This window comes from Centruroides vittatus, unplaced genomic scaffold (genome assembly GCF_030686945.1).
Source record: "Centruroides vittatus isolate TY-2023 unplaced genomic scaffold, ASM3068694v2 contig_799, whole genome shotgun sequence".
Taxonomy (NCBI): domain Eukaryota; kingdom Metazoa; phylum Arthropoda; class Arachnida; order Scorpiones; family Buthidae; genus Centruroides; species Centruroides vittatus.
Genome location: NW_027122516.1, coordinates 3630292 through 3655523, shown reverse-complemented (window position 1 = coordinate 3655523; position 25232 = coordinate 3630292). Strand labels below are relative to the sequence as shown.

Here is a 25232-nt window from a genome sequence, read left to right as displayed (position 1 = left end):
CGAAGTCAACATTATATGGGGTCCCCTAATTCAAATTTGCCTGAAGCCCCCATGAATCTGTAACGCGCCACTGGCCCCAGACTGACTATCGGGAAAGATGTCACATGTTACAAGCACGAATAGCTGCAACGGCGCCTTTGTCCACCATTCATAAACAGTGGAAGCTTCGCATCTATCTCTTCCTACTTCTACCCTCTCTGCCTGACTTAGCGACGAATTCCGGTTCAGTTTGGGAATAGACGACCACTTTGTTAGTGTGTGAAAGGCCACTGCTGAGCACTTCAATCTCTCGACTGTTGAGTGGCACACTGCCCTCGTTGCTGGAATGCTGGCCTGGGAAGCTATCTTGTGTGATGGTCATTCTCAGTAGGGCACTGTCGGCATCGGCACATTTGTACAGAGGGTTCACGAAATCCTGCACCCTCTCGTGTTTCCTTTGATGTCAGAGCTAAAAACAGCTATTTTCCAGCAACTAGGAGTTCTCTGAAATTATGTTCCAGTTACATTGCCACAATTGCTTGGCCTGCTCGTTCTTGGATTTGGTCGTCCAGCGAGCATCTGTGCGACCAGATGAGATGCCATTTTGGCCATTTGCGATCGTGAGAAATCTGGAGTGGCACTTTTACAAGAGCATGGAGGCCTATTTATGCTCCTACAGGCCGTTATTTATCACTATCTTCATAACATTTTTCACCTTGTTGGCGCGTAAATTTTCTGACAATGCGTATAATAATTACACTCATTGTACTTTATTTTAATAAAAACAACTATAATAAATTAATTTTTTTAAATGGCAGGAAAGTTGTCTTTTCTCAATAACAAAAACCCCGAAACAGGCACAGATTAATTTAAAAAAAAATATATATATATATATATACAGTACGGCGGTCGTGCTAATTCGAACTAATTGAGACCAGTCTTAGTTCGGATTATCAGGGGTATGATATTAGAGATGTGATGCTTACTTTTTGAGGCCATTTTTTACTGTTTTAAGATACTATACAGCAGCAAATAGATGTTAGAATTATTGTTAAGTCAAGCAGGGTCACAGAAAGAATGAGCAGCAATGCTCACAACACATGAGTTATGTTTATTTTACACGTGAACTGCAAGTGTACAGTAGACAAGTCCATTGTTTTAGTTAGGGAAATGGTAGAGGCTGGCTATTCGGATTACAAGGGGTTCGGATCAACGTGTATACTATCGTATACAGTACTTTATTTTTCAATAAAGTAGATTATAAATGTACTAAAAATTACTTTAGAAAACGGGGTGCGCATTATACTCCAGCAAATACGGTATATAAAATATAAATTTTGGATTTTTTACCTTATAATGTCAATCAACAAATCTAAAATAAAGAAACAGATGAATGTAAAAAATAATAAAGAATTTAAAAAAAAAAATAAACAAACGGTAATTTTTGTCTTCAATTTTTAAATAATACGACAAATAATATTGAATTTAATTAAAAATTTTCAGTTATGTTATTGAATTCATTATCATTTTTTTTTAAAAAAAAGAAAAATTCTCTCTTTTGACAAAATAAATGAGAAAAAATAAAATAAAAATAATAAAATTCAGCATATTTTTACGCACATTTTCTATTGTAAATATTCCATCAAAGAGTAAGTTTGATGGGATTTTTAATGATATAAAAAAAAAAGGAATGCGATTTTTAATTAAATTAAATCATTCATTATTCAACGTGTTTCTACATTTAAAAAAATTATTATTATTATTATTTTATATACTTTTATATTAACGATAAAAGTGTCAGGCTTATTTTCTATTGTAAGTTCTTGGGGCATGTTTAACAAGAAATTTTCAATTTTTCGATCAAAACAAAACTTGATTTTTAATTAAATTTCCTATTTTTAAATCAATAAATAAGAATTTATTTATTTATTTTTCTTTTCTCTCGCTTCATAAAACTATTTTAAAATGTTACGAGATGTATTTAGTAAATTTTTAATGTTTATATATAAATTTAAATAGTTTAAAATATATATACAAAAATCTAATACTCTACGTTTGTTTTTACTAGAAAATATATGAAATTTAAAATGTCAAACGATTCCCTCCTCCTTATATTATCCGAGACATTTTCTAACTCCATTAAACTCGGTTGAAATAAAATATAAGAGAATAAAAAGTCCACTAGCAAAAAGTATGTATTTAAAAAAGTTAAAAATATATATAAATAAATAAATAAAAAAATCTTCTTTAAATTTATTTTAATAAATTACTTGTAAAACTCTTATAATTATAAATTGTTCTGGGGTTCAATTAGCGTAGCGCCTAAGATGAAGATTTAGAATTATTATTATTATTATTATTGTTATTACCCTATTGTTAAAATGGTATTGTTCTAAATTTATCTTCTAGTTTTGACCTTCTCCATTTGGAGTAGCATTATCTTAGGGAGAAGAACCCATTTATTGATCAGTAAAGGTATAGTTAATACAGGTGTATGCAGCTCACAAAATTGTTCCTCTTCAGTAACCAGAAGGGTTATATTTTAACATTATTCAACCTAGAATAAATTCCTATTCTTATAATTTATTAAATTATTCGCTTAAGATAATATTTCCTTTAATATTTTACACGGGATAGGAGGAGAAAATCTGTGCTTTATGTCATTTATCTAATCTATTATGATGCTTAAGAATGTCCCTTTATTAGCTTTATAACTAAACATAATACGAAAAATACTGTTATTATAATTAAATATGCATTAAAACTTGCCTAAACATAAAAATAATTCTTCGGAAAGGAGCTATTTTCGGATTAAAAAACCCGTTTGAAGCGGAAACCTTCTAAACCGGAAAAAAAACATTGTGTATAATTTAAAGTTTTAAATTATATATATATATATATATTAGTTTATCTGTAATTAAAAATTTACAAAAATGAAGGTTTATTAATTATTTAAAATGAGATAAATTGCTTCAATTTTATAATTTATACAACAATAAAAATATATTAAAGTTGTTTACATTTTCAAGTTATTTATGGATTCGTGTTTAACGAGAAAACATACTTTATGTATTAGATAATGTATAAAAATAATCTATTTTTATTCGGTAGCTCGTATGTCTAAACGAATGTTTTAACCAAACTCGACCGTAATAAATATATAAACAATGCCGTGTAATTGATTAAAAAAAAAATCAAGCGAAATTGAGAAATATAAAACACGTTTAAGTAAGAGAAAAATTTTAATGAAATCGATTAAATTTAATTCTTTGTAATTGATTAAATTTAACTCCAGCTGTTGTAAATGATAATTAAAGTGAAATTGATTACAATTAGTTTTTTGTACGCGATAAATTTTAATTCCGAATGTCGTAAATGACAATTTGGATAATGTTAAAATATGTTTAGGCAACTGAAACATTAGATAAAATTGATTAAAATTATCTATTTGTAATCGATTATTTTTAAATTTTAATTGTTATATACTGTAATTAAAACGAAATAGATTACCATAAAGAAAAAAAAAATTAAATGAAACTGATTATGGTTGAAATATATTTAGGTAACTGAAGTTGATTACAATTAAACTCGTTGTACGTAGTTAATTTTAACTCTAAGAATAGTAACTGGAAATTAAAGCGAAATTAATTTTCAATAAAGGGTGAAACAACGTGAAGATTACCAAATGTGCTACAATAAATTTAGATACGATTAAAATAAATTATAAGCTAAACTAAATGCAAATAATACTAAATTCATATATAATTAATCATCATAAATGTAACCTTCATAATTCAGTTTAAAATATATAAAATATGATTTAAATTAGCTTAGAAAAAAAAAAAACAGGTAACAATGCATTTCAAAGTCTTATTCTATCAAATATGGGAAAAATTTAAGTACAAAAATCCTTTCTTGGTATAAAGAATCGTGTAAATTTTTCAAGAACACAATAAAAATATTAATTGCACAGCTTTTAACACGTCAAAAGGCAATGGCGAGAGAAGAATGTGTACCTTAACGGTTGGTAAACAGCTCTGTGCATTGAATAGGAGAAAGATTTGAAAGGAAATGATCGTTAGGACCATCTCAATAAAAGGTTAGAATATTCGTAATAAACGATGACGTCAATCGGATCGATAGTAAGAGAGTTAAAGCTGAAGTGTTGAGTATCTAGCTTATTAATTTAATGATATTACTTGATCGATATTGAAAACTTTTATAAAACATTCTCGAACACTGGATATACTATTTTTAACATGGAGATTTTTATTAATACATACAAATAATTGCTTTCCTTAATCGATATATGAGGCATAAAGTCATTAAGACGTCTATTCCTATAATAGGGATTAGTTAAATGAGAGTTCTACTATATTTATACTTCATAATAGTTTCGAGAAAGAAGCGATAATGTTCAGCCCGTAACAGAGAATTAATGACGCTGAACTTTTGCTGTAATTTCGTTTTACGCGTGCGTAGTAATTTTTGAAACGAAATAAATGAAATCGATCACGTGATTTCTATTATTTAAATAAAATTCAAATTTAATTGTTAACGATAAGAACACGCTTAAGAAACTGACAGATTTAAATGAAGTTCGATTAAACTTATCTTTAACCGATTAATTTCATTTCTGATTGTCGTAAACGATAATTAAAGTGAAATTAATGATTAAACGCGTTTATGTAATTGACAAATTTAAATGAAATTGATTAAAATTAAATTTATCGAAGAATGACGAATCTTGTTGGAAAGAGGACATTACAGGCGAAGATTTCTACTCTTAAAAAAAACAATTTAAATCCCATATAAATTTGGGATTATAAAGAACGCATTTTTTTAAAACACACGACTATGTCTTAAGTTTATTTATTACTCGACATTACTTGCTTAAAATAGCTTTTAAATATATTCTAGAAATAAAAAATCAAGTTTAATTTTCTGTTATTATGGTTCTCCGTACTTTTAAAGACTTGGCATTTGTTCATATCGGTTCTAATATCGACGATAAAAATTGCCTTGAAGTGCAGAATACTCAATCACTAAACGTGATGTTGCATCAAGATGAATGATCTCATTCCATATTTAATAATAACTCAATAAAATTCGAAATAATCGAAAAAGGGAGGGAAAAAAATGATTTTTCGAGACGATCAATTGTTTAAACATCGACTAAAATCCGTAGATTTTTAATTAATTATTTTCATAATTATAGTCAAACTTCGATTTAGCACCACCGTTTCTTCGCCTGTGAAAATCGAGTGAGGTGCTAAACCGAATTACCTCGAATAAAGATAATTTGTACGTACTTCACAAGTTTGAAATTCGTGTGACTTGATGCAAAAATCGTAGTAATTCGTGGATAATGAAAGGTTTTTCTATTTCAGGGGAAGATCCATTCGTAAGTATACTCGTTTAAACCTTAAGAAGACAGCGAAGAACCGATTTAGCAAGCGTTATATCGAGGTTTGACTGTATAGAAGACGAATAAGAGGATTATTCCGGTTAAGAGGAACGTATGAGAGGAAGAAGAGGACATATATTTTAATCCTTTATAAAGTAATTAAATTTATTTATCATCATTTATACAGCACAACAAACATCGAGATATTCGCATTCACAGGAAAGAAACTACAGAAAGCTTTATAAATGAATAAATTTAAATATTCTGATAACATATTTAGAGTTATTTTTTTTCTTAAATTTAAAGAAATATATATGTATATATATATTTAATTTATTCTTTTAAACTTCTGATTTTGGCACTGAAGTATACTAACTATGTAACAACATTTTATTAAGTATTATATTTTTTTTTTTATATAGCTGAATTAATCTCAAACAAAGAACATTTTGATCTTTCAACGCCGTTCTTTATATAACAATTCTTATTATTTATTTTAAAATCCTAACAATAATAATCTTATATACAAATCTTCATCATCGTAACAATTATTATTATTATTATTAATTCTTTTTAATAATTTGACAGCATTTTGCAACTCATTCTGTGCGTTAATATGTGCATATTTAATTAATTTTGAAAAAATACAGGTTTATTTTTAATTAAATAAATAAATAATAAGCCAAATTAATAACCGTGTGCGTTTTATTTTCAAGGCTTTATTATTATTATTATTTTAAATATATATATATATATATATATATATATAATATATATAATGACAGGCCGTATCCCAAAAATTGGCACAATTTAATTTTGATTTAAGAATTTTGAAATTAATTTGAATTAAGTAATTGATCATTTAAATGATGATTAATTTAATTTTAATTGTGTTTTCTTTTTCATTTTATTTGAATCAATTACATTTTTTTTAAACTTTTTCTTTTGAAGATGCCGAAGATGTAACTGATGATTTTAGGAACTACTCGGTTACTATTTTTTGAAAGTGATCATCAAATTAAAGGCGTAACTGATCAATTTTAAGCGTAAATGTCAATTGATCATTGCTTTTTTTTTAACAAGCCTTAAAAACAATACTTCTTAAGATATATCAGTTACTTCCTTTTGTCGAAAGAGACAGTCAAATTATAGTAGTAACTGATAAATAATCTTTAAAAATCAGTCGTAACCAATGGTACATCTCGGTTACTTCTTTGATTTAGTGAAAGAATCAGCACAAGAAATATATAACTGATAAATTATTAACGTTAACGATCATCGAAACAAGACTTAAAAATCAGTTATAAGCGATAAAATTTTTCAAACAATTTCAGTTACATCTTTTAACTTTATTGAAGCAGGAATTAAAGTAGAAGACGTAACTGGGAATTTTTAAACATTAAAATTAGTAATACAACGAAACAGAACTGGGAAATTTCATTTTCTACAGTGCTGTTCCTCGAGTTACATCTCGAGACTCCATAAAAACGGATAATTAAAGTAAAAAAATAATAATAATAAGTAAATTTCCTAAAAAATCACCAGTTAACATCACTAATCGTAAAGAAAACTTTTTAAAATTACTTTTAGCATTAAAAAGAATCTTCACAGCTTTAAAAAAAATGATTTTTAATGATCTTTAAATAGCTTCAAGTATGGTTTTTTTTGGTGCAGTGTTTTTTATTGTTTGATTAAAAACATTAGTGGTTACTTTTCTTAAAAGATAACATTCTTTGAAAATTCCTTCATATATCAAATGGCAGTATAAATTTTTAAGGATTTTTTTTCTTTTTTGAATTTTTTGACAGATAAATCAATGATTGCTCCCAGCTAAGAAATCAATAAAAGCAGTTTTTGATCGTTCGCATTAAACTTTTATACTGATAAATGGTACAGTTTACTGCACTTGTAAGCTGTTTATCAAATTTTTAAAGAAGAAAAACGGGAAACGAAAAGGTTTTCTGCACACTCTTTTCTTAGAAAAACTAAAATAATTTTTTTTAAAAATATTTTAGAAGTTACTCATGCATAATTTTGTTCAATTTTGGCCGAAATCTGTGTGTTTATGTATATATATATATATAACTAAGTAACACAGTGATAAATAGTCGAGAAGTGCATAATTCTTCTTAAATTCTCTTACCTGATTGGTTAATTTGTATACATTTTTTTTTATTTCTCGACGAATTATTGTTCGTTTTATGAGTCACAGATTGGCAATTTTAGTTTTCTATTTTTGTTTGTTTTTTTCCTTTGTTCCCAACGTAATCGAAGAGACGATCTTCTTATTGCTCCTCTTCGATAATCACCCTTTTGAACATATATTTAATACACATTATGCACATGGATATCTATGTATATTTTTATAGATTATATTTCTTAGCAGAAAATGTTTAACACTGAAGAACATAGAGTTTTTTTCTTTAATTTATTATTATTATTATTATTTTAAAGTATAATCTTCTAAGAAAGAACTTCCTCGTTTTCCTAGATACGGTAGAACTAAATTACGTGTGCAAATGAATAATAATTAATTCTCTTTTATGGTAAGTGCTGAACGGTAAAAAGTTCTCTATGAAGTGATTAGACACAAAGGAGAAGAATAGAAGGAAAATTTGCAGGTGAACGTTTTCCTTTAACTTCTGACGAACACAAACTCGTTATAGTGATTCCAGCGGTTCTCTTCGGAATCCATACCCGGTTTTAACGGTTCGTTACCGTTACCGGAAGTGCCCGAACCACATGCAGCCATGCACCGAAACCCAGCTTCTTGAAGGTTATCGAATGCCTGCTCCAAGAAGTTATGTTTTAAGAAAAACCTGGCCGTGTATCGGTCATCGTTACATCGGTCCGGATCGCGTGATTCGTTAAGTGTGTCACCAAAAACTTCACGGCACAGCGTGACCTTACCGGATACCAGGATACGTGTCAGTTTACGAAATTTCACGTCTGCCAGACCGTCACGACCGAATGCGAATGTCCCTCTGTAACCCACTGTTATGTATCCGGTGTTGTAATTTCCGGGCGATGTCGGTGTCACCGCCAAATTACTGAACTGCTGGTTAATCGGGTAGCGGGTCGGATAAGCTGACGTTATGTTAGAGATGCTGGCCACCATATCCGGTAAATTGAAGTACTCGGCTTCCGCTTTTAATCTCTCGCGCTCGTGGAAATTCTCGGGTAGCACCACCTTCAAATTTCTCAGGTAATCCAGGATGTAACGGAAGAGTACACCATCGCGATCGATAAAATACTTGCCCTTCGAGTCTCTGATTATGTTGGAACGGCCCTCTTTACTCCCGAATATCTGGCCTAGTAGAGAATTCGGATCCTTTGTCAGGGTTTCCAGCGAGGTGCTGTAAAACACTCCTCCTACGTTCAACTCGATGACTGATGGAAATCCACCGACGACGTCACCGCCATTCGTAGACATGTTTCGTTTTCTTACCCCTCTTGGTGTCTAGATATATCAATTTTTAAGTTTGGATCAAGGTAGGTTACGAGTCCTCATGGAAACAGGTATGCTGTTCAGAATGACAGTCTAGCTCTATCTATGCCTAGTCACCAGCTGCGCAGGGGTTGTACATCAGGATTATTGATCCATTCACTGCCATCTGGTGTTCGTCTGTGTTAATTTTTTCTTCTTCTTCCTCCTCTCCATCCTCCCTCCGTGTGTACTTGGTCGTAAGTTGATGCGACTAATTTGGTGTGTAATTAAAGGGATGAACAAACGTTTGTTTAATTAAATGATGCTTCTCTCGTCGTCAAATCCACCCCCCTTCTAGAATCGGTTAACGTCCACTGACAGATGGTTATACTGTGATGCTGATGAAAGGTTAACGATAATTTAATATAAAAGACCTTACTGATCCTATTATAGGGATAAAGCACGTGATAAGCGTTACTTACGGGTTAAAATTGCCTAGATTGGATTTTATCGACTTGCAAAGCTAATAAAAGTAATTAGTAATCCTGGCGAAACTTTCCTATTGATTTTTCCTGACTGCATTCTGTTTATTTTAACTATTAAAAATTAAATTTTGCCTCGATAAAGTGGTGCTTTTTCTTTGTTTACAACCGAAAACATTATCGAATTTAATTAAATATCGGTGTAAATTTTTAATATCGAGTTAAGGATATTTGAAAGTTTTTATCCCACTAAACTCTATCCACTTTATATTTAAGCAAACACAAAATAGGGTATAAATCGGTTAATTTTGAATATTTTAATTTCTTTCTTTGTAATTCTACGGCAGGATATATCTTATACGAAAATATTTAAGTTTATAAAAAGTAGCTGTAATAGTTTTAAAGTTAAACGTACATTTGTTGTGTGTGTCGATAATTTAATAGCGATAAACGAGGATTTTTTGTGTTATTTTTAACACAAAACTGTTTGTAGGATAAATATGAATGCTTGTGACGTATTAAAAGTGAGAAAATGTAAAATTAAATTGAAATTTTATTAATTTTGATTTAAATAACATTTCAAAATGCCGTTTTCTCAGCCAGTAATTTAGTAGAAAATTTAATTACAAGTTAATTTAAATGATTCATCGCTGTATTAAATTAATGTTAAGTTTGAAAGGATCACTTTATTTCACTTATTTTTAATTTATTTTCCTTATTTTACTCATAATTCCTAGGAAACTTTTGAAAAAAAAGATATACAGTAAAACCTGTGTAAACCGGAATCGCACCGAATATTTATTTTCGTTTTAAACAGGTTCTTTTTTTAACGTAAGAAAATTCCCTCCGTTCCGAAGAATTTTTCCCCTTTAGACAGGTTCCGTTTTAGACAGGTTTTACTCTTTATATATCAGTTCGTCACCATATAAAAAAAGAGCATATAACTACTCTAACAAATTATAATTTTACTTAATATTTTATATAATAATTTGTACAGTTTTATTTATTTATGCATGACTTTTTAAGGCTGCATGCAGCCTTAATAATTTCGTGCCTGAAATTTTATATTCAGGCACAAAATTCTAAACAAAAAAAAATTTTTTTCCCTTCATTATTTTTCTTACAGGTACAATTATTAACATACAGGGTGGCCCGAAAGTTAGTTAACCAGGTTTTAAATCGTAAAAAGGGCCAAAAATAGCATTTCTTTCGCCCACAAAATCGATTAATTACTTACGTAATCACGTTTCAAACAAATATTTGAGTAAGACAGGAATTTCGTCTTTACGATGTTAACTGATTTTTGGTCCACCCTGTATAAATGTATAAAATATATGTTTAAAAGCTTTTATTGAAGTTTATTGTAATCTCTCTCACGTCAAAAAGTGTAAAGAATTTTCCTTTTATCAACCCTATTTTTATAAATATCATCCTTAAAAAAGATGGGCCCTAAACCTCTGCTTAAATTCTTACACTTTTGAATTGATTTCTACTTATAAAAAGGGCCTCCTATTATAACCTAAGGTCTTACAAGTCAAAATTCATTCCTATTATTACGAACCAAGCATATTTAGAGATGAATAAGAGAAAATAATTGCCATAATCAAGTGTATATAATTCAAAATTTACCGTTAATTTCGCTTAAAAGGATAAATTAGATTGATTGTAAGTATCATGGTGTAAGTTTAAATTAATAATTTCATTTAAAAATTTATATAGAATGATATTCTTAAATTATCAATAATAATAGAGGAGTAGAATTGCCTCATTTATTTTTAATTCGGCAGATTAATTCCGTTTCCCACACGAATTACAACAATTAATAATTCAAAATGTCAATGTTTTATTTATTTAAAATATAATAATAATTAATTAAAAATTGTTAAATATCAATACATTTTTCATATTCAAAAATAATTGCTCAGGTTTTGATTAAATCTCCCTTTACTAAGGGCAGAAATTGCTGTAAAATCATTCTCTTCATCAACCCTATCTCCCCACCCCGTTGTCCTTCATTTACCAAAATTTAACAGCATCAATCCCCCTAATAAACGAACCGTCCTGCAAAATTTCGGGAATTTTCGACAAAAGGCCCAGGAGTTATTAAGCTTCAAAGTGGGTGAACGAATCGTGCCACGTTATATTCCAGCATCTATCAATACTGAAAATATTATCAAATTCTTTAAAATTCTCTTTAAATTTTATTATTTTTTATAAAATAAAAATGTATTATCTTTGAAGACTCTTCGTAAAAATATAAAATTGGCAAAGCAGAAGAATTAAAGAATTCTAAGAAAATCGTTCTAGTTCACGTCATGAGTTTGCCCCGAATATCCTCTTCCCTGTATAAGTTGTCTGCTGTACGGAGAAGTTAAAGGGGGAAATTTCTTTATTCTCTAAAAATAGGATTTGGATGGATTTTTCAAAGATCTTATTAACGCTCCTAGCATTGATGGTAAAGCGGATAAAACTTCTTAGTAATAGAAAAGTCAATCTGATTAGTAAAACTATATATAAATCAAATCGTTTTTCTTCACTTGAGCTCCTATACATACCCCTAAAAACTTCATGTTTAAATTACAAAAAGTCCGGAAACCAGTTACGTAACTTTCCCAGCAAGAGTTAAAATTCTGTGTGGTGCCATCTGTTATGAGATTTCATTATAAAAAAATATTATATTATTATAAAACGTCAAAAAGCTTAATTAAAAATCCAACCCCACTCGAGATGTGGCGCGTGATCCCCTGTATCTCCCCACTCTGTTGACCTATAACCACCAAAATTTAACATGATCAATGACACTAATACACAAACTTTCCTGTAAAATTTCAGAAATTTTCGACAAAAGGCACAGAAGTTATTAAGCTTAAAAGTGGGAAAACATAACGTGTCCCCCACACACTAAAACCATACGTACAGAAAAAAAACACCCCCCCTTCTTTTTCACATTTCTCGATGTTTTGAGGTCTCCCGAGTCCAAAAATGTAAAAACAATTTTGGGGGGGTTATTTTTTGATCGAAGGCCATACTTTCTCTCTGTTATATATAACACCAGGTGTGTAAAAGTGTGAAATGAATAAGATTTTTGGTTTTACAGGCAAAGAAAAACTCGCTAAGTAAAGATTAAACGCTGTACGTGTTATAAAATTCAATATAATCCATTCAAAATCAGCGAGTATGAATATTAGTAAAGTGCAGAATTGTATTTATTAGATCTTAAGTTATTTAAATATGCGCATATGTATCGCACAGAATTACGCACGCTTACGTGAGTACATGTTTGTTTAAACTACAAACACAGGCAATTAAACAATGATGAAGTTGAGCATTTAAGCACCCGTTTAATTACCTACGGTAATTTTAATTGTGATTTAATTTTTAATGGTTTAATAATATTTTAAATCACAATTAACGGGTAATCACAATTTATGGAGATAATTTAATTACAATTAAAATTACCCCCTAATACACAACCCTCCTCAACTTTGTACAGTACATAATCACGATTTAATCACAATTAAATTGATTTAATCACAATTAAAATTAACTACGGTAATTTTAATTGTGATTAATGGTGATTTAATTGTGATTAAATTGTGATTATTGGTGAGTTAGTTTAAATCACAATTAAAATTACCATTAAAAACCTCCCCCATTACAATTAAGTTAATTATTAATTATCCCTTCCGTAAAGTTCATTTACGTAACTGGAAAAGAAACGTGATGCAAAACAGAGTGAACGAAATCTAACAATTAAAATTACATGTGGGCTCATGCAGGAAGTAGTAAGATTACGTCCTTGACCTAATTCGGCCACGTGACCAGAAGTGACGTATAGATCCCGTCACGCGTGACGTCTCATAAAAAAATGGGAGGGATCCGAGTCTATTTATTCAGAGTTAGTTTACGCTCCTTTTCTTGTTAAGATTGACATTCCTTTTACAGGAAATAAATGATATTTGCTAGTAAAAGGAAAGTTCTAAAGAAAGAAAGTATTGTTTATCTTTCAAATAAAGATAAAGAAATTTGATAAATGTTACTACTCAAACATAAAGTATATGTGTTTATATAGAACTTTGTACATAATAATAAACAGACAAAGAATCAATTATTATTATTTTCTAGTGTATAAATATTCAATTTTAAGTTTCACTCCACAAAACATTTGTTTATACAATAAGTGTGGGGTGTAAATGAGTACGGCGATCAGCCAAAAAATGACCCCCAAATTTTTACATTTTTGGATTCGGGGGACCTTGAAAAATTGAGAAATGCTAAAAAATTTGGTGTGTTTTTCTTTACGTATGAATGCTAGTGTGTAAGGACCACGCTTTGTTCATCCTATTTGGAGCTTAATAACTCTTGTGCCTTTTGTCGAAAATTTCTGAAATTTTGAAGGGGGAGTTTTGTATTGGGGAGGTCGATGCTGCTAAATTTTGGTGGTGAAAGGTCGACGGGGCGGGGAGATAGAGAGAGTTCACGTGTCGCTTCTCGAGTGGGGACGGAGTAATGAGGATCGTGCTCGTTATTAGCATTTGTAATTATTATATAATTAAATCATGTAAGATTTTTCAAACAAAATGTCGTAACAGATGGGGCCACAGCGGATTTTAACTCTTGCCGGGAAAGTTACGCAACTTTTTGCTCGATTTTTTAAAGAGTAATATTATTATATAAACTCTATTTCACGCCTTAATTTGTCCAGCATACTGTTTATTCAGATATAGTTTCAGTAAGCATTTCTTATTATACATTATTATATAAATTACAAATTTAAAGTATGCAAAGCACACCCGAGCGCTGTATAGTAGAGCTTATATAAAAAGCTACAATAATTAATGTAGATGTACAGGACTGCAAATATACAGATGCTATTATGTTCCTTCGTGTACAGCATACAGTTTATATGTAAGTATTCAGGGAGGGAGGAAAACTTGGGCTTGATTCCCTAAGCTTTTTGCATCTGATCTTGCCCCTGTACATCATACTTCTCCTAATAACAATCGAGTCATGCCGGCCATCTAACTAACCGAGTTCTCGAGAAAATTATGAATTGAAACCACTTGACTTCCGGTTCATACCAGAAGTTCGTATATACCTCCTGCCCGAGCTTTCCATATCCAGTTTCGGTTTTCATCTAGTTAACTCCGTTAACGAAGAACAGATAGCCAGACGTCAGTGGGATTGTATATGTCTGCAATTTGAAAATTGGGCTGAATGGGCATTATTGTGCTGCAATTTAATTGCAGTACAATAATTCCCATTCAGTACACTATATGTGATATAATATTTTAGAAAATTGTCTATATACTATCATATTTTCTATAAAATTTTAAAAATTTAATTATTACTTTTATATATAAATACTTTCCTGCTGTGAATATTCATTTGGAAATTATACTCTGGTGAATTATGGTTGAATTTTTATATAAATTTTATATTTTTTTACATAAAAACAATCTAACTATTTTAATAAATTATTTAAGTGATGCAAGAGAAAATAAATTATTATTCCACACAGGGTAATAACAACAACAATAACTTTTTAAACATTTTTTGCAAAATATAATTATTTTATACATTTAAAACAATATTAAATTTAAAATTTCGAAAAAATAAAGTAAATATATAAAAATATATGTAAATATTTAAAAGTAAAATTAACATTTTCACTTATCGCTCGACAGATGGCGACACTAACAATAAGTGCCCGTTAGATGAACAAGCCAATCAGAATTATTGAAATGGGCATAATTTTTTTCAAATCGTTTATTGACCGTTAACATTAAATTTAAAAAATATTTCAGTTTTTAAAAAATAACGTAATATTTCTGAAATCTTTAAAATATTTATTTATTTCATAAAATAAACCTAAAATTTTACAGTAAAAAAAAGTTAGTGTTTACATACACAGTATTGCAGATTTTTGGAAAAAAAATTTCCATCAACGGGTTGCGTGACTTTCCCGGCTGTTATAACTATTAGAAATATGATAATTTATTAATATATTATTTTAAAAAGTCGAAAGCTTTACTTTTGAAGGTAGAGACGAGTTTTTAAATATATTGTAAATGTCAATAACGATTAAAAAGTTCAGGTTCGAGTTATGACACGTAAACCCCCCCCACCTTTACCCACTGAAATTTAACAGCATAAATGCCCTTTATATACAAGTTACCGTGCCAAATTTCGTTTCTTAATCTTACATCTTAATCTTAATCTTCCATCCAGCAATATTAAACGAAACACAACACACACACACACACACAAAGGTATCAGGTTTTTTTTTACATTTTTGGGTTCAGAGGTGTCAAAATATCACGATCCCAAAAACCCAGTAGGTCGAATATGACAGGATTACAATAAAAAGCCGGAAATGTAACCCACGTTTCGTTATAACAGCCAGGAAAGTAACAAGAGTGGAGTGGAAAAACACACTGGTCACAGATTCGCCCCTCACCAACAGGGTAGCCACGTGAATTTTTCTGGAATTTCTCCACACCTCTAACACCTGAATAGGGGAAAATTTTTCGTAAGTCCTCCTAAGAGGCACTCTCCTTTGACAGATCGTCCATACACTGTCTTACCTTATTACATCAATTCAATCCAATCCCTGACCACTCGATTGCCTCATTTGTGGGTCAACCGAGGTGGATACATATAAAAAGGGCCCTTTTAGTGTCTACAGAGAAGAGTAAAAAAATAAATGAAGTAACGACGTATCAATTCAAAATTTTAAATTAGTGTAAATATGTCCGAGTAATTTTCATTTCTAAAATCATTCTTAAAAACAATATATGAAATACAAGACTTGAATGTTTGTTTCAAATGATACATTATTATATGATCACAATATAAGATTTATGATAGAGAGGGGGATTAAGTGAGAGAGAAAGAAGAGAGGAAAGAGAAGAACAGAAGAGAAGAGAAAAGAAAGAAAAAAAAGGAGGGAGAAGAGATGAAGCAAGATGAGAGAGGGGGTGAGATTATTTTAATTTCAAAAAAGACAATTTAAGTTTAAATTTTAAATTATTTATCCATTAAAGATTGAGAATATTGAAAGTTATGAATTTGTATACTATAAATGAATCTTCATTTAATTATTTGAGTGGGCATTTAGTTAAATACTTTACTCTTTGTTTACTGTACATTTACTGTACAGTTTGAAAATATTTATCTCTTATTTTGAATCTTAAGTGGGGGGAAAAAATTGAAATAACTCTCAGAGATAAAGATAATCTTAATACGATTTTAAATAATTTATTGTAAGCGATAAACATATAAATTATTTAGTTTAACTCCCCTCATTTATGACACAGAGCTCTAAATTCGCTTTTAATTTTGTAATTTATTTAGAAGAAAGATCGTTTTAGCATTTTTAATAGGGGGGAAGAAAGCCTTTACATCAAGAATTCGAAGCATTTTTATATATCAACAAAGACTTTGTAATTGTTAAAAATTAAAGAAAATTGTAGTTTTTAAATTTTAGGATCTCGCTCTTATAGAAAATAAATGACTTTTTTTTTTCAATTTTAAGAACAATTTATAAATGTTTAACGCAAGAAAACGTTATTAAAAGAATGTTTTTAATTGACTAATCTGCAGCGGGTAAACAACAGAAACTTGAAAGTTTATTTGATAGATTGATAAATATATGTGTACTAAATTTAACAAAAGCTATTATACTGTTGATAGTCGATCTATAAATTCTTATTAGTGCCTTTTCTGTTTGCTGTACTTCATTGTCTTAAGTATTTTTCAAGGAAGGATTTGTCATTACATCAATCAAGTTAATGGTGTCGAGTGCTTTGTGTGCCTTCCACTCTTTTCCAACGGGAAAATATTTACAAATGGTTCTCTTTTAACGTTAGTTTTTCTTTGTTTATACATTTGTTTGCAAGTCTATATCCGTGTCATTTATATTTCTTTGAGGGTTTAAGGACGGGTTGTTGCATGCAATGGCTTACGACATGAACTCGCAACCCACTTGTGCTTGAACTCAGATTATTTTGTTTGGATGAACGAGTAATTATTTATTGTGTCGTATTCACAGTGCTGGGCTGAAATTCTTAATAAAGAAATCCAGCAACGAGTTGCGTAACTTTCCCGTTAAAATTGCGTGTGGCGCCATCTGTTAAAAAGTTTTTAAAATAAAATCTCATACGTTATTATTATAAAATGGCAAGAAACGTAATTTTTAGGGTAGAGATTAGTTTTAAAAAAGAAATTGTAAATGCTAATAACGAGTAAAGTCTTCATTAAGTCTGACCCCACTCCAGATGTGACACGTAACTCGCTCTATCTTCCCATCCCGTTGACCCTTTAACCATCAAAAATTAACAGCTTCAACCCCCTAATACACATACCTCCCTGCAAAATTTCAGAAAAATTTGGCAAAAAGAACGAAAGTTATTAAGCTTTAAAATCATGTCCCTCACAAACATCCATACATACAGAAAAAACGGCCCAAAGTTTGGAGGCCTCTCTGAGAGGTCCTAATGTTGCCACAACAGTTAGTTTTGAAACTGAATATGTACTGTACAGTACGTGATAAAATATATTATTGTACTGTACATAAATGTATGATTTTATAATAGATTTTTTTAAATATAATTTATACGTACTAAAACTTTAAATTTTAAAGAAAATAAGTTTGTTTCAAGATTTTAATATTTATTTAAAACAAAAAAAAATATTCTAATATTTTGTAACTTGCGTAAGAAAACTTTCTTAAAAATATTCTAGATAAAAATGGCATAAATATCGCATTCCTAAGAAGAAAATCTATAAGTTAACAAGGAAAATGCATTAAAATTCAACTTCTTACTCGGCCATTTTGATTTTTATCTCAAAAAAAAAAAGGAAGAAAAAACTGTGCTCAACAATTTGAATTATAGATTTATTCAAAGTACTTCACACAGGAAAAAAATCTTAGCGGATTTTTTAATAATTTTATTCAATTTTATTAATTTTATAACTACTTTTTTGTGTTTCTATTATTGATTTTGTAATTTAATATACGAGAATTTTTATTTTTTTGAAGTTAAATCATCGATTTTGAATTTTTCTTGGACTTCTGCAAAGTGGCAACAATTTTCTTAAGTGCTCGAAAAGATCCACTACTTTAAATCGTAACATTGGATTTTTCCCAATTTAATCGTTCTCCAGGGGTTGATGTTTTGTCCACAATAAGTATATTGGATGTAGGGGGAAGTAAATAGTCAGTTGGAAAAATACAAGTGGATTATCTCACGATTGAAAAAAAAAAAAGTCACTTAACTCATCAGATAACAACCATTTCTTTTTTATTTTTTTCCTTGTAAAACGGAGGTTCTTATTGATCGGGAGGTTTATTGAACTTACACTAAACTTTTTCTATTGTATTCATTAAAAAACGCCTGGTTTAACACCGGGTATTATCAAGAAAGGAAAATTTTAACGTGTAAAATGCTTAAATCGAATGAAAAAATGTCGAAAAATTAGGACGTCCACTGAACCCCCTTGTCCGATTTGTTATAACTCTCCTCCCTTCCAGTGTGAACGTCATTTAGGGACAGCCCCTAAGAGGCATGTTCCTAAATGACGTCCAAAATTTAATAGCATCGATGGTATTAAATTTTGGAGCACAAAACTGGAGGGGGGAAGTGTGCCGCATCTCGAGTGGGGGCGGACTTAATGAAAATTTTAGTCGTTATTGGCATTTGCAATATTTGTAAAAACGTATCACTACCCTCAAAAGTAACCGATTGTCTTTTTGTAATAATTAATAATATAAAAGTTATTTTTTTAAATAATGTCTCGTTACACATGGCGTCACATAATTTTAACTTTGAGCTGATGCCATAGTGTTTTTTTAAACTTAAATATTTTTATAAATACAGATATTTATCATAAATTTAACAAAGAAAGCTTAAAAGAAGTAATTTTATTACTTAAATTAAATGTCCTAGTATAATGGATATATTGATAATTGACTATTGTATCTCAATAACGTCGATTCGTTCTCATTTAAATAAAATTAATTAATTAACATTAATTTAGTGGTGTATTGGGGTGTCACCATTAGAAGGGAGGTCAGAAATAAGTTTGTAGAATTTTCTTTCGCCGATAGATCTAGAAAGGGCTTATACACAATGACGATTATAGCCATTTTCGGGAAAGCAGATCCCTATTTTGGCACCTCTCGAGCTACCAAGAAAAGATATCTCCTGCGAATATTTTCTACAATTAACTGGCCCTTATTTAAGTGTCTGGCACGTGAAGAAAACCCGGAAAATTCCACGTGCAGTTTTCCGTCCTGTTACTGAGGCGCGTGCAACTACCATTGTTCATTGGTTTTATTCACTAGGCCAATGGTGGGCATACTCAAAAAATATTTTATTAATCGAAATGTACCAAAAATGCATAAAGAACAGATTAAAAATAACACATTATCTGTCCTCACAAGTGAAAACGAAAGCATTAAAAAACTCAAATATGACACCTCTCTAACGCTCTGTACTACTCTTTCTACTGCTTCTTTACACGTATTTATGTTTAAAATTAAACTAAATTGCCTTAGAAATTATTTCAAACGAAAGTAAAACATTGTTCATCAGGTAAACGGCAATTGAATTAATGTGCTAATTAAATAAGCTTAATCTTCAGCTAATTGTAATCTGGTTGTTTACTCAGATTTATTCAAAATAGCTGAGAAGAGTCTACGTGTTTTTCTAAATAATGAAACACACAAACCTTTCACGATAATTACTCTAATTAAGAGTTTAATTGTAAAGATATTATTGAATTTATTAGGATTGCCAAGCAATTAAATATCCTGTAATTTAAATACAATAAAATAAAAATAATTACAATAATAGTAGATTTACCTTTGTCATTAATTTGTAAATTGTTTAGTAGATGATTATATTTAATTGTTAAAACAAATGTATTGTTTACATCAAAATATTTTAAAATTTTGTGTGTTGTGTAATATGCAATTGTAATTAGTTTATATAAATGGAAATTTAATGGACAAAACACAATTGAAGAAACAAATTGTTTAATATTAGTTACAAGTGAAGAGCTATCTTCATTGTAATTATAATTGAATTACAGTTAAAATATACAAATTTAAATTATAGTTAAAGAATTAGATAGATTTATTTGTTCAGTATAAAGTTAATTAAATGGCATAAACAATACTTAAATAATAGATACAATACTAAAAATAAACAAGATAAAAGTTATTACTCGTTTCCATATATAAAGAACGTATTTGAAAAATATAATAATACCCTTAGACAAAATAATGTGTATTTGGCCCCATCTTTAACCAAAAAAATATTTCAAAATGTATGTAAGAGAATTAAAAATAACAACAACAAGATTCAGAGAATGTTTAACTGATTTACATTGATATAATTAATGATTGTATAGTATAACACTTATAGTGCACTCCAACCTCACAATATACAATTCTACAGGGTGGGTGGAAAGTAACTAGGTATTTAAAAATCGAAATAACTTTTGTAATAATAATTCAATCATAATACAATTTATGTTTTATTATACATAAATCAATAAACTTGGTGTGGACAGTAACTGAGAGAGAAGTCGCAGTGGAAAAAAAGATGGCCGACCACTTCTCTGTTTGGGAGCGAGCGCAGATTGCTGCACGCTGAGATATAGAAATCGACTGACTTCCCATATATACATGGTAGTTTCCTTATTCACAGTGTTATGTAGCTGAAACCAATAAGCAGATCGACACTTTCGACACAAAGTAAATTTATTTTGGAATCTTTTATGTCCACTACTTGTTTGATAACATTCCTAATATGTTTATTATAAATAAACTTGGTGATGTCATTTTTGCTTTTTCGGTCACAACTAGAAGACACTGCAAATGAAACCAGGCCAACGTTATCTTCTTACATTAGCAAACGGTGAAAATTATAAAAGAAAGTTGATTGATTGTTGCATAGAAATTCGACATAAAAAAAAAATTTGCAATGTAGAAACTCATTGCTTGCATACACTCTTCTGTATACAAGTCCCATACGCGTCATTCGGACCTGTAGTTGTGCCCATTTATTTATGTTGCGAATGACGATCCTTAAGTAATTTTGATATCATTCTAATGCCTTTTATATAACGTAGAATTATTATAAAAAGTTCAAAATTGACTTACGGTCTACACCATTCCGACGAAACAAAAGCACTTATTGTTCTCTTTAAAGTAATTTACTTCGTAAATCCTAGATTTCTTCTATTTTAGATCCCTCGCTTCTTCAAGCAATGTACAGTACATACATTTTCTTTAAGATTTAAATCTTGTTTATTAAATGCAGGTATCCCTCGTATAATACGATAGTTACGTTCCATCTAGCACGGATTTGCATAGCACGACGCTTCGTGTTATACGAAACAAAACACTAATAAAAAAAAACATGGTATTCGGTTCAAAAAGTTAAAATTTTTTTATGTATGACAAAATAAAGATTTGCTATTAATTAAAAATTTGTTCTAGCGGATTGCATTTGTTCAGTCAAGTAGCGAGCAATTTTTTAATCCAGCATTTGTGTTCGAATACCGAAGTGTTCGAGTACCGAGATATCGCCGTATTTCGTTCGTTATTTTTACTAATGATTACTTATTATCTACAGTTTAAAAAAAGCTTAATAACACTTACCTAAATATGTTTAAATAAACTTTCTAAATACGAAGATTAATCTATAAAAAACAAAACACGGTGACAGCCGTCGGGACTTCGAATTAGGCATTCGAAGTCCCGATTATTTCGTCTTTTGAATTTCGAACTAACGAGAATTTCCTGTGTATATATAACCCATAATGGGCTTACTTAAAGAGGCCCTCTTAGTGTCCAAAAGGGCGGAAAGAGATTTTTTAAAAAAGTAAAAGATGCCAAAAAAATTGCGTGGATGTGTGTTGGCATCTATTTCGTTTAATATCTGAGGATGGATGGGGTGAAGATTAGGAAACGAAATTTGGCATGGTAACTTGAATGTAAGGGGCATTAATGCTATTAAATTTTGGTGGTTAAAAGTCGAGAGGATGGAGAGAGAGGAGGGTCCCATGTCGTATCTCGAGAGGAATCGAATTTAATGAACATTATACTCCTTACTAGCAGGTAGGCCCGGCGTTGCTCGGGCAAAACTAACGATAGCGAAGATTAAGGTTATTACGTTATAGTCAACCTTACCCGTTTTCACAGAATGCAAGAATTGGGTCCCCCTGTTTCCAGACTAATTAGAGAATTTTTAGATGGGTCTAAAAATATGTTCGATTTCCCGCAAAAACGAAAAAAACTGCACCTGCGTCTTGTACGTCGCTTTCTCTTAACAATTCCACTGTTGACACTTCCATTGTGGATGGAAGTGTTAAGCCTTAATCCTGTCCCTCTCCCCCGTGGGGAGGAATTTTGAAAAATCCCTTCTTAGTGTGCGTTCTCGTGACGTAACCTAACTGTATACTAAATTTCAACTGTCAACTCCTAACCATTTGGGTCTGCGCTGATTATTATTATCATTATTATTATTATCAACTCGTCTCGATTATATATATAGGTTAGCATTTACAATTCTTTTTTTTTTATAAAACTCGTCTGTACTCTCGAAATTCAGCGTTTAACCGTTTTATAATAATTAATAATATAAAAATTTTTATGGAAACAATCTCATAACAGCTGGGAAAATTAGGCTATTCGTTGCTAGATTTTTTTTTAATATCAATTAAATCGGTTGTCTTATTTTGAATAAAATATTTGGACAGACGGATGATCTGTTAAGATATAAGTCTATCGCTCTGGGGGATCCGGGATCGAATATAGGAGAGCAACTACAGGAATTTGTCGAATATGTCGAGCCCTTTCCCTCATCATTCGCCCGCAATGTGCGCCTCGCCGAACACACGATGGATCTGATGAAAACTAAAAGGGGAGCCATCTTAGTGCCCACAGAGTGATAATAGTAAAAAATGTAAAGACCATATTTAGAGGTCAGTTCCCCTTCGGAAGTCTTCCAGGCTGGTGTGATGATAAAGGTTAGCATTGTATAAAGCTGAGAAAATTTTCGTTAAAATATTTTTGAGGTTTTGTCCTCCACCATTTTTGAGCCTACCAATTGCCGCCAAATGGATAAAACTACTGAACACTGGTAGTCTGTCGTGGGTTTGAGCCTGGCCAACGGGCTGGGCACGTGGAGTTTTCTAGGTTTCCTCCACATTAGTAACATTTAAATATGGGCCAGTTTACCATTGGCCCAAATAAACCAATTCATTTATGGCAGAATACAGGTTTTATTTAATTTTTCCAATCAATTTCTGCTAATAGTAATGTTGTGCTGCCATCTGATGAGATGAAAAGACATTTTAAATACGTATGAGACGCGAACAAAACAAAGCTTCACTACAAGATTCTGTAAATTTATTCTTATGATTAATTATAATTATTATAACGGTAATATATCCCATATCGTTGCCTGGAAGTTTGAATTAAAATGGCTTAAAATGAAAAATATTTCCGTTTTTATGTCATGCATGATTTTGTCTTGAATATAACATCGAATTCTTTAAAACATGTAAAAAGTTAGCATGGCAAGGTTTTTTTGAACTGTTTCTATCCCATGGGCCTGAATAGAAGGCTCTATTAGCGAGGCCCCATAGGAAAAAAACGCCCATGAAAAAATTCCTAGGGTTTTTTGTCCTCCCACATTTGAATTTGATTGGATTATTTGTATATAGCAACGCGACACGTGGGCGACCTGCCAAAAGAGGGATGTCTCCCGGGAGGACTTTCTAAAGAAAACTGGCCCCTATTTAGGTGTTACACATGCGAAGAAACTCAGAAAACTCCACGAGGCTAGCGCGTTGACCAGGCGCGAACCCACGACCAATTATCAGTGTTCAGTAGTTTTATCTACTCCAAAACTGGTGGGTTGAGATCATTTTGACACCGTTACGCATTAAGGCAACGTTTCTCATTGTAACGCACACACAATGAGAAATGTTTTTAAGTTATAAATTTCTGAAATTCCAGGAGCAATATTTGCTCTATTAATATTTTCTCTGATTTTTATGGTTACCTTACTTTTTAGCCTGCAAAATCAATAATTAATGCCCATGAAAACTAAGAAAATTCGAAATAAAATTAGTTAGACATGTGCATTAAGCTGTTTTTAAATGACAGGTGAAATGTTTCATTTACATGTTTGACAGCTTTAACAAAACAAACCACTGCAGCTGTTGAGTTCACAAGGACTAATTATAAATGTGAATTTACGAAAATGGCAATAATTAAAATTTTCTATTTACTATACACAATCGAACCTCTGAAGAACGGTCAATGACGAGAACATAAAAATTATCGCTGTTAAGGGGTTATTTTCAATGCAGTATCGTTTGACATTACCGAAAAAATGGCTACCGTTCACAGGTGGCCGTTGTTAGGAGTTGGCCGTTATTGCAGGTTCGACTGCGTAATAAAATCCAACAATACATGCAAGATATAAATTTTATAAATTGCAGTTGCATATGTTATCAAGTGTTAAAAATATGTCACTAAAATAAACAGATGTAGAGTTTCTGGTACGTGCAGAAACTAAATTAATTCAGTTTTAAAATGAAGTAGATATTCCAGAGATTTACCTCGTTATAACGAATTAAATTTATTAGAAATACTGGTTTACAGTACGTTCGTCTTACTAAAATTCAAGATGGACGTATCGGAGTCTCGTATAACACATACACACACACACGTGGCACCTTCATATAGAGTACACTAAGGTAAACATGATAAGATTCTTAAAATATAAATTATTTTAGAAAATTTTTTTGAAAATTTGATCCTGTAGATAGTGAAGGTTGTTGTTACAACAACATTAATGTTACTGCATTATCCACGTGTCTATAGCAAACATTCATATTTAACAGCTTCTAT

General features: G+C 30.6%; 1 protein-coding gene across 1 annotated transcript; it reads right to left on the bottom strand.

Moving 5' to 3' along the window:
• Positions 1–6989: 6989 nt before the first annotated feature.
• LOC136981929 (BTB/POZ domain-containing protein KCTD16-like) lies at positions 6990–9003 on the bottom strand. Its single transcript, XM_067278329.1, has one exon. It carries the CDS (start codon positions 8817–8819, stop codon positions 8022–8024), a length of 798 nt encoding a protein of 265 aa, XP_067134430.1. The 5' UTR covers positions 8820–9003; the 3' UTR covers positions 6990–8021.
• Between the last annotated feature and the right edge of the window lie 16229 nt (positions 9004–25232).